This window comes from Lathamus discolor, chromosome 4 (assembly GCF_037157495.1).
Source record: "Lathamus discolor isolate bLatDis1 chromosome 4, bLatDis1.hap1, whole genome shotgun sequence".
Taxonomy (NCBI): domain Eukaryota; kingdom Metazoa; phylum Chordata; class Aves; order Psittaciformes; family Psittacidae; genus Lathamus; species Lathamus discolor.
Genome location: NC_088887.1, coordinates 112128747 through 112139606, shown reverse-complemented (window position 1 = coordinate 112139606; position 10860 = coordinate 112128747). Strand labels below are relative to the sequence as shown.

Below are 10860 nucleotides of genomic sequence, written 5' to 3'. Positions count from 1 at the left end.
GGGCGGCGCTCGTGCCTGACGGCGTTCGGGAGCGAGGCCCGCCCCGCTCTGTCGCTGTGCGGTGCCGATGGGCAGCGTGCGCTGGGCCTTCCCCTGTGCCTCCTGGCGGCCCTGCCGCCAGGAGTGGCTGCTGGCGGCGCGGCTGGTGCAGCCCGAGGAGAAGGACCGCATCGGCCAGTTTGTCTTTGCCCGCGATGCCAAAGCCGCCTTGGTACACGCTGGCGGGGGGGCACGGCGCGGGGGGGCGGTTCTCCTCCTCAGGGCTGGCGGCGTTCCTCCATGAGCGGCATGCAGAGCGCCCAGGGCCCTCCGCTTTGTTCTGTCCCGCCGCTGCGGGCGCTGCTCGCGGAGCTGTGGCGGAGGCTGCCCGGGACCACCCCGCTGGCGCCGCTCGTGGCCCCGGGACCGGCTGTTTCCCCTGGGGATGCGGTTGTCTCAGTGGATTCAGTACTTCTCGTAGGAAAATACACCCAGCAAGGGCATTTCAGAGCAGTAAATGCGTTACGGAGAATTAACTGTCAGTTCTACTTACACCTTCACTTAGGAGGAAGAGGGGACGTTTGCAGTCTGCTGGTTACTCTGAAAGACTTAAGGTTTATGTCATGATACTAAGTTAGGAGACAAAACCGGTGTAGTAGGAGACATGAAGACAGCAGTGTAATGTGTAAGAAAGTAAAGCTGTTTTACATAATTCAGGTTTTAAGTCTCACACAACAGCGTGGCAGTAATACAGACTAATGCTGCTTATCTGTAAGAAATTCCTCGTCCCTTTCAGATGTTGAGCATTTCATTTAGTGCCAAAGTGACTTAATGAATGTACTGAAAGGAAAGCTGTTGAGACAGTTTTATTGTTCACTGTGGTATAAAAAGTATTCATCTGTGCAAGAAAGTATCCTAAATAAGGTTGAGAAGGAACTATTTTATGTGATTCTTCTAGGCTGGGATAGCTTTTTTGATTGGGTTGTCTCTGTCCTAATTTATGTCAGCAATAGTAAAGCTACTTATAAAATAAAGTGTTTTTTTCTAGCAATCTTAGATACTTTGCATATAGCGTAATAGTTCTATATGAATCGCTTCCGTTTTATTTCATAGGCTGGTCGCCTGCTGATGCGGAAATTAATTTCAGAGAAGTTGTGCATACCTTGGAATGAAATAGACTTGCAAAGGACATCGAAAGGAAAACCTTTCCTGGCAAATAACGTACTCAGTATCTATTCGAATTACAACTTCAATATCTCTCATCAAGGAGATTATGCAGTTCTTGCAGCTGAGCCTGAGCTTCAAGTTGGCATAGATATTATGAAGACTAATTTGCCAGGTAATGCATTATGGTGACCAAAGTGGATTTTCTAGTGCTTAAGTGCTGAATACTTTAACGTTTCCCAAAGAACCAATCTGTGTCCTAGGAATATAGTGTAATTAGAAGAGAGAGTATGAGCATATTGTATATTTGCTATTTTAATTATTAAATGCACTCGTCATAGATTATTTTGGGTTTTCTGTTATGCCAGATATGGATATATTTCCAGTTTAGGAAAGCAGAACCCTGGAAAAATAAGGTCATGTATCCTGCTATGATATTGGCAAGGTTGGCATCTGCAGCTATTTTAATTACAGGTTTGTGTCTGTTAGGTAGAAGCAGGGACAGCTTTCCAACTAGGGACATTGGGACCAATCCCTGTGAAAATTTATAATCTCTGAATGTTACTCCTTTGTCCCGTAAGTGTGGACATTGTATGTGTCAGCTCAAGGCCCAGTACTGTAAGCAGACTGGCATCGGAGATTTGTTGTGACTGTGTGTAGTAGTCCCCAGTGAGAGGAGATCATGAGGGGAAAACATCTGAGGTTCCCCTGGTAAAAGACTAAACTTCACTAACTAGCTATTGGCCTATTTACTTGTATGAAATGTTTCACTAACCTGGCTTTATTAGTGAACTTCAGGACCCAAATTATAAATCAGAGTTGTAGCAAAGTGTATTTTTAAGTACAGTGTTATGGAGATCATTTAGTTCACAAATATTCATCAGTGTATGGCTGGTTTAAACAAGAAACATACTGGGATTTACAGTTTACTGGAATTTTAGGTTTTGAGACTCTTCCACAAATGTTTAACTAGATATGACCATAATAGCTGTGTTCTTAGAAAATCTCTCTTCACAATATTAAATTTTCCCAGCATTTTATGCTGTGAAATAATTTGAGTAGTAAGGTAAAGATTCAAATAAACTTTGACAGGATAACTTCCTATTTGGTTGCTTTACACCGTTTTAATGATTATTACAAGTGTATATTTTTGGCTTGGCATGTTTAGCTAAAATGCACAGAAATTACTGTAGTCTAATCTTCTGTGACTCATTTCCGTCTGCTGTAGATGCTCTGTCTAAAGGTGGTGGTCAGCATGTGAGGCCAGAGTGTAGCCAGTGGAGGACTCCACATCAGAGCAATTGTATATTTCATGACAGGAACTATGGCCTGTGGGTAAGGCTGTGCTGGAACAGGTACACCCCTGAAGGGATTGCAATAGGCCCAAATACCAGATTAAGCTCAAGGCTGGTGTTTATCATACCTCTCCCAGGCAAAACAAAACGAAGTAATGTCCCAGCTGTTTCTTCTCCCATTGTCTTGCACACCCTCAGCCTATTTGCTGATGGAGAAGGCCTTGATGCCATGCAAACATTGCTGATACTTGGGTGGTCTCAGCAGTGTTCTAGGCAAAGATTTAAAACCCAGTGCCATGCAGGCTGCTATGTTAAAAATTAACACCCAGGCCCAGTACCCCGAATACACTTTGGGCTTGCCGAAGGCCTTACCCCAAGACTCTGTAATCATAGAATTATAGAATAGTTAGGGTTGGAAAGGACCTCAAGATCATCTAGTTCCAACCCCCCTGCCGTGGGCAGGGACACCTCACACTAAACCATCCCACCCAAGGCTTCATCCAGCCTGGCCTTGAACACTGCCAGGGATGCAGCACTCACAACCTCCCTGGGCAACCCATTCCAGTGCCTCACCACCCTAACAGGAAAGAATTTCCTCCCTATATCCAATCTAAACTTGCCCTGTTTAAGTTTTAACCCGTTACACCTTGTCCTGCAGTCTCTGATGAAGAGTCCCTCCCCAACATCCCTATAGGCCCCCTTCAGATACTGAAAGGCTGCTATGAGGTCTCCACGCAGCCTCCTCTTCTCCAGGCTGAACAGCCCCAACTTCCTCAGCCTGTCTTCATACGGGAGGTGCTCCAGTCCCCTGATCATCCTCGTGGCCCTCCTCTGGACTTGCTCCAGCAGTTCCATGTCCTTTTTATGTTGAGGACACCAGAACTGCACACAATACTCCAGGTGTGGTCTCACAAGAGCAGAGTAGAGGGGCAGGATCACCTCTTTCGACCTGCTGGTCACGCTTCTTTTGATGTATCCCAGGATACGGTTGGCTTTCTGGGCTGTGAGCGCACACTGAAGCTGGCTCATGTTCATTTTCTCATCGACCAACACCCCCAAGTCCTTCTCCGCAGGAGAAGGACTCAATTACTCAATTTGCAAAGCTTTCCTGTTTCAGTAGGTAAATAGTGAAAATCAAAACCTTCAAATGTTTGTATTTTAAGTTTTTCTTGGGAAATGAAAAATTTAAAGTCACTTATGTATGAGGTAGGGATAGCTCATCCTCTGCTGTCATTTTATGCACCTGGAAGTCTAGCTGGCAGTTTAGACACATTGCCAGTATGCAGCTGACAAGTCTTACGAAATGTGTTACACTGTACTTCTGAAGGTAGGAAACAATTGTGAAGAGCAGAGGTTTAATTTTATGTTTAGGTTTAGGATCCTGATTTTGTATTGCTTCTCCATTCTTCTCTCTTCGCTTGTATTCTTCTCCATTCCGTAATGCATTCAACTTTGTAAGGGGACGTATTCTTAGTTCCTTGCCAGTTAATAGAAAAAAATCTTTTAACTTCAATATTAGCTGGCTTTATTTTAAAAATATAATTTCTACGTCTTCCTTTTTCCTGTATTTTTTTACTTATTTTTTCATTATTCTTTTCTCATTTCTCTCATGTGAAATTAAGTAGTGGATAACTCAAATATGCATTGATCTACTGCTTATTCTACTGGCAACATCAGAACAGATCAAGGTTTTTCCACCTTGTGTCTGTGTGTACTCTTCATTCAGTGTCCCTGGTCACTGCTGTTGTAGAAGGTGTAGAGTCGAAGTTAGGCTGTTAGTATATATGTCAACTTTAGCAGACTAAGTTTAGGAAAATGCTCTTGAGTTCATCCTGTCAATCAGGTTTTGGTTGCTATTCTGGCTTCTGTCATGTGGCTTTTTAGTTGCCTGTCCTAGGATTTCCAAATAACAACATGGATCTGAAGAAATAGCTGTCATTAAGTGTGTCAGCATCTGGTCATGCAATTCTTTTCCACATTATGTATTTTAAATAAATATTTATAGATTAGACAATTCCAGGTTCCAAATTTTAAAGAGGTTTTGTTTACGTCTATACGTATTCCTTTTTGGGTTTATAATTTGTATTTTTGGAAAAGAAGTAGAATAGTAATAAAAATTAGTAATTTTATGTGGGAAAGTGAGCCAGCAAATGAACAATATTAAGGGTAGAATTTTAAATTATTATAGTCTTTGTAATATGAACTAAAGCTAGCAGTATTTTCACCTGTTTTTTTCTGAGAAAGATTTTTGTCTTAGTAGAATTACCTGGAACTCTTTTTACTGCTGTGCTATGAATATGAGACTGACTTTACCAATATTGTTTTTTCTGGTAGTTCCACTGAGTGGTGCTCTTGCTCTGTAGTTTCTAAGTATGTTATATTTTTGAGAGTGAGTCCACTATAAATCTTTCTCTGGAATAGCTACAAGGACAGAGTTCCTTCTGCAGAGAGTACATTACAGTAGATCTGTTTTGTTTTGTTTTCAGATGCTTGTCTAAATACACTTCATCTTCTGATGTTATCCAACAGAATCTTGATTGAAGTTTCTAATATTCTAGTTCTTGCACTCCTTTATCATTCAGCTAGTGAATCAAAATATGCAGTGCGAATATACAAGACAATATCATGCAGCTGGAAGTTTTGAGAAATAGGTTATTAAATTGTGTGCTAGCAAGTAACAAGGAGACCTGCACATAAGCATTTTACACCACTTCTTAATCTGTGCTGCCTATTTTTGTTGTACTTAGGAACAATAAGAAGCCATCTCTTTCCATATAACTTTTGCTGCATTATTAAAATCTGAAAAATGAAGTTACTATAAGACATAGGTTTCCTCATAGGTGAAGGCAGACCACACAAGAAGCTATTCTTAGCAGTGCAAATAGAGACAGTTCTGCAAAAGTTCCACAGGTATGTAACAGTTTGTCACCCTATTTCTCTCTGTTCAGATATTGAACTAAGTAATGTAGTGATAATAGAAAAGGAAGATGTCCTCTTTAGGTATTGTGTGTTGTTGCCTTTTGGTTGTCTAGCAGGTTAGTTTTGTAGATTTAAATCAGGCTTTCAATTTACTTGATTTTGAAGAATTACTGAGATCAATGGTTTTGGGGTTTTGTTTGGGGTTTTTTTGTTTGGCTGTTTTTTTTCTTTAGATCAGTTTAAGATGAACTCTTGAGTCACTTGGGAAAATGCACTCTGTATTGTAAATTTGTTAATGAAGTTATTGTAGGCATAATTTGGCAGGAGATGTCATGCATATGAAATTATTTTAACACATTCGGAAATGAGATGAGTAGGATTCTCATAGTTCTATTAACTCCAGTGGGGAAAACTGAGCTTGTGGTAATGTATTTGGCCTGTAATTTACGGACAAGCAATTTTGCAGCCTGTCAGCTTGGTTTGAATGGTGTGTGGGATGCTGATTTGCCAGTCACTTAAACTCTGTAAAGAAGGACATTTTTAGAGACTTAGGATATAATTATAGCTTAATAAAGATTGCTGTGAGAATTAAAAAAAAAAAAACTAAAATTTAGGTCTTAAGTTCAAGAGTGAATTTCTTTACAGTAATTCATTTTTTTAACTTAGATGGAATTAGAAAAGCAAGTAAATCAACAGTTCATGCCTGATCTTTCATAATCAGCCTGCAGTCTTTCTTACCTACTGCATTACAGTTGCTTTGATCCAGTCATCTCCAGTCTCAGTGTAATTCCAGAATTAAATACTTTACATGCAATAAAATTAGCTTTTCTCATTAATCTTTTGGGTTTATGCTAGTTTTGCTTATTAAAAGACACAAAAGGGTAAACTTTCTGCATGTGAATTTTATAGAAAATTAATTTGATCTAAAAATAGTTCCCAGGATGCTTTTTTAAGAAAGTAGGTTATCATGTACAAACAGTGGCTTGTCTGAAAAATATTTGTTTCGGTTTGGCGTTTTGTTTGGGTTTTTTTTCATTTTGCTTGTTGGATTATTTTTTTTTTCCCTGAGGCAAAGAAATGTAAACAGAACTTGATTCAGTTTTTTCTTTTTATTCTTATTATTTCATCATTGAGATGAGATAACAAAAGAGGTCTTTAGAGAGATGTCACACATGAATCAGAGTATCCAAGTCCCACGCAAATAAGCTAAATACCATGTTTCAGTCTAGCTACTGGAGGAGAGCTCTCTCTCTAGCTTGTTATAAACTAAACTTGAGACATAGGCACACCTACATCATAGTCAAGATATTTGGCATGTCTTTTATCTAGCAGCCACATTCAAGCTTTTTTGAACTTTTTTGAACTTTTTTTAACTTTCTTTAATTGATGCTTTTAATTTTTTGCAATAAGAATTTCTTGAACTAGAAAGAAATGCTGAAAGAGATTATTCTTTGTGGTGCTTTTGTCCTTATATTGCCTTAACTTCACCTTACGCAAAGTTTTAATTGGCTTTGGTTTTACTGGTGTATTTCAGTGAATCTCTTAGCAGCAATCAGAATCTAATCTTCTACTGCAAGAGATAATTGCCAAATTATTACCTAATGGTAATGGTACAGCTTTAGATATGTAGATACAGTGTTTTGGATGAAGGAATTAACAAAGGATTTAGGTTAAATGTTACTTTTAATTAATTATGGAAGTCAGAATTTGTAAAGACAAAAACATCATTTTTAGATGTTAAGTAGTGTTAGAACATCTAACTAATTTCCTTGTTGAACTAACAAATGATAGTGGTTATATGCCCTTACACTGAGTGAACAGGGAGGAATTTCTTTGTTCTTGTTCTACTCGAAAATGGGGAGAAACAGCCATCTTAAACATGCTCTTAAAGAATACTTATTATATAGCAGTTTCATTATTGTGCTTTATTTTGTCACAGTTATTACACTGTTTTAAGCTGTAATTGTGTAACATTTGTTAAAATACTGACACATTCTGGTAATTGATTAAATATCAATGCTTGGTAAACTGAAAGGAAAATTTGATACTGTGATTGAATCTCTTCTTTGAGATGAAATAGGCTTTTTAGAAAGAAAAACTTGATGACTTTTTTAATAGGAAACAAACTCATTGGGATTAAAATACAAACTAATAGCAAAACGTAGAACAGTGAAAAAGAACTTCTGGAGAATAAATATGTTTAAAATGAGGGATAAATTAACAATAAAGAAAGCAAAAAAACTGACTTAAAGTAGGAGCTTTTAGTAAAAATAAGAGGTAGAACAAAAGGAAACTATGTTTCTCTGGGTTTGGGATTTCTTTTGGTTGGTTGGGAGTGGTTTTGTTGTTTTTGTTTTCCTGAAATATCCTTCTGCACATTGAATTTACAATAATCACAATTTATTCCTTAATTGGTCTTCTGGGAAATACAGTTATACATTCAGAATGAGAGGCAAAAGAGAATTAAGTTTCTGTTTGTTTTTTTTTTTTTGTTTGTTTGTTTGGGGGTTTGGGGTTTTTTGGTTTGGGGTTGGGTTGTTGTTGGGGTTTCTTTTGTTTGCTTGTTGGGTTTTTTTTGTTTGTTTGTTTGTTGGGGATTTCTTTAACAGAACTAAGAGCACTTCTCAGCCCACACTAATTGCAGTCAGCTTTGGCTTTCCAAATTAAGGAAGTCTAGCAGAAAGATGTCAGGAGGCCCAAAATTAAGTAATTTTTCTGTACATATTAGGAATTTGCTTTTTGAGGAGTTCTTTGCCAACACTGCCCCTTTCCAATAGCTTCAGCTCTACAGATAAGAGTTGCTGCAAAAACTGGAAAATAGAAGCTGTCTTTACTATGTGTTGTCAAATGCTTGTTTGAATGTTGTCTGTGCTAGTATTACAGTTTGGAGCTCTTGTTAGTTTTGAGGTTGGAAGGCAATGTTTTAGAGATCTGCAGATTTTTAGTCTGACTTTTGAAGTGGTAATATGCATTAAATATTTAACAACTCCCCTCAGAAACACAAAAAAAAGAAAAAAAACCTGTAAAAAATCCAAACCAAAACAAACAACAAAAAAAAAAACAAAACCCACCACCCACCCCTCAACTGGATTTCCCTGATGCATTTCTTTTCAAAGAAAAATTCTGATTTTTAAGAAGGTATTTTTGTATTTTCCTCACTTAAGGTGAGCTTGTCATGTCAGGTTTTCAGGAAATTTTAGTACCAGGAGACTTTTGCTATTTCTGTAAGTAGCTGGGGGTTTGCCTTATGTCTGGTTGATGCTGTAATTTTTAGGAGTTATGTGCTGTGTTGCATTTTGATGAAAAATCCAGTCTTCTAGTGCATTAAAATATTGTTCCATGCCCTGTATAGTTTTCCTGTCCCTTAAAATTTTGGGATTTCTATTGAATACATAGATCTTCTTCCTAGCAAACCCCTATTTAATAGAACATAGTAAAAACAGCAAACACTTGGAAATGGTGTCTACAAAAGTAGATATAACTGATACAGGTCAATGGACAATTGAAGTTCATCAGTTTTTCAGTTATGGGCAATGCTTTGCTTTTGTCAGTTACAATATATTAATCTTCCTCTGCCATTTCTTCTTAGATATCCTGTTAGCTGGGTAAAAGCTCTTGCAGTGGCTGGTCTGGAGCTCTGCAACAATTGACTTGCGTGTTGATGGCGAGAAGGATATGTGAGGAAAACATGCTGAATGACTAGCTGACCACTGTCTCTTCTCTGTGGGTCTTTCAGCTGCTGACAAGCCAAACAAATGGCTTTACAAGGGTTTTTATAAAGCATGTTCTTACATGGTTGCTGTCGTTAGATAGGACACTGATAATTATGTCACCTTGCAGGTTTTTGGACTTCATTTTGAAGGGGAAAGGAGGGGCAGTCTATACACAGAAGTGGGGATGTTTTAAGCGTGAAAATAAGGGTCATTTTTACAGCATCTGGCTGTGAGATTCATGTTCTGGGACAGAATTCTGCACAGTGTCCTGACTTTGGCCGTCACAAGGACCTCAGTTGTTCAGTGGCTTCATTACTGCAGCAGGATATCATGATGTGGAAGAAGGTAGTCCCAGAGTGTGTGTCTCAATACTGAAGACCAGTTCCACACCAAACACCTAATTTAGAAGAGAGATCTATCACTGAAGTCTTTCAGAGAAGCCATCTCAGCTTGAATCAGCTTGTGTTTTCTAAGGTCACACAGCTTCCTGGGGGGAAGAGGGTGGGGAAATTGCATTAGTCAAAGCAAGGAGGTGTTAGGAAGTGTGAATCATGCAGTCAAATTCATGTGGAAGGTAAAGATTACTTAGTTACTGAGCACTGGCATTTCTCCACTCCTCCTCCCTCCCCTTTTGTGTTCAATACAACACTGTATACCAAGTACCAAGCAGATCCCCATGCACCCCCAGGTTCTGCAGTCATACTAGTTTCTTAGAGATGGGAATACTCTCATATAATCACATTTTCCCTAAAGTACCTACCCTTTCCTCCTACTATTATCTTAATACTTTTATTGTTCAGTAGCAACCATTAGTGATACCATGAGGATAATGTTAGTTTGCAGTGTATCTGATTCAATACAAAGATAGAAGCTGGGCATCATCCCCATTCTGCTGGAATTTCTAACTATGCATCTAACAGCAACACTGAATATATGTATGCATATATATACACAGATCACGTGTATATATACACGTGTATATGCACACACACATGTCATACAGTGTGAGAGTTAATTGAACAAAGTTAATGAAGTGATCCAGTTTTGACATTGAGTGGTCATCCTCATAGGGTTTTTGCTTGTCTTTTTTCTGGGAATAGTAGATGATATGAAATGGTAGATTTTCTTTTGAAATATTTATTTTTAAGCAAAGGATTAATTATCAGAGGTGTCAGTCAATATAATATTTCTGTGCAGAAAGGTCCTCTAGTAATTTATTTCATAAAATGTTTGAGATCTGGTGGCTTGATAATACTGCTGTAGTGTAAGGCTATAGATGGTCAAGCATGTATCTTATATGAAGGTGCTGTTGCACTAGCAACATCTTGAGGTTTTTGTTGTAATTTTAAAGAGCAACAGAAGGTCATTTAGCTCCATTAAAACATGTTATGTTCCTAAATGGCTGTTACCTTTGAAGATATCAGAGCACGTTTGACTTTTTTTTTCTTTTTTTTTAACATCTGTAGTTGTGTCCTCACAACTCACAACCATAACGGCTTTATAAAAGAAAATCTTTTTTGATATTTATTTAGATTTTGGGGTTTTGTGTTTATTTTTAGTGTGATGCGTTGTAACCTCAATGAATGTTGAAAGGAATTGGAGTTCCTGCTGCTCTGACAAAATGGCATGCTTTAACTGTTCATATATTCTGTAATGAAAAACTGATTAAAAAGCCATTTCCATGAGGTAATTTACCTCTTTGCTGAAATGCTGTGGCTGCTTTAAGCTCTGCTAGCTGTGGTCATGCAATGTCTTGGAAAGAGCTTAAGCAAGTACAAGGTATAGCAGTT

The 10860-nt window shown here is 38.4% G+C and overlaps 1 protein-coding gene across 2 annotated transcripts in view; it reads left to right on the top strand.

The window, feature by feature from the left end:
- The window catches only part of AASDHPPT (aminoadipate-semialdehyde dehydrogenase-phosphopantetheinyl transferase), a 29797-nt gene that overhangs the window by 196 nt on the left and 18741 nt on the right, over positions 1-10860 (top strand). The window contains exons 1-2 of one of the 2 annotated variants that reach the window (XM_065678673.1): positions 4-211; positions 1093-1318. In XM_065678673.1, the coding sequence (XP_065534745.1) occupies positions 68-211; positions 1093-1318 (370 nt within the window). In that variant the 5' untranslated portion in view covers positions 4-67. Of the gene's footprint in view, positions 1-3; positions 212-1092; positions 1319-10860 lie in introns of those variants that run through there. The other variant, XM_065678674.1, reaches the window with a different exon arrangement.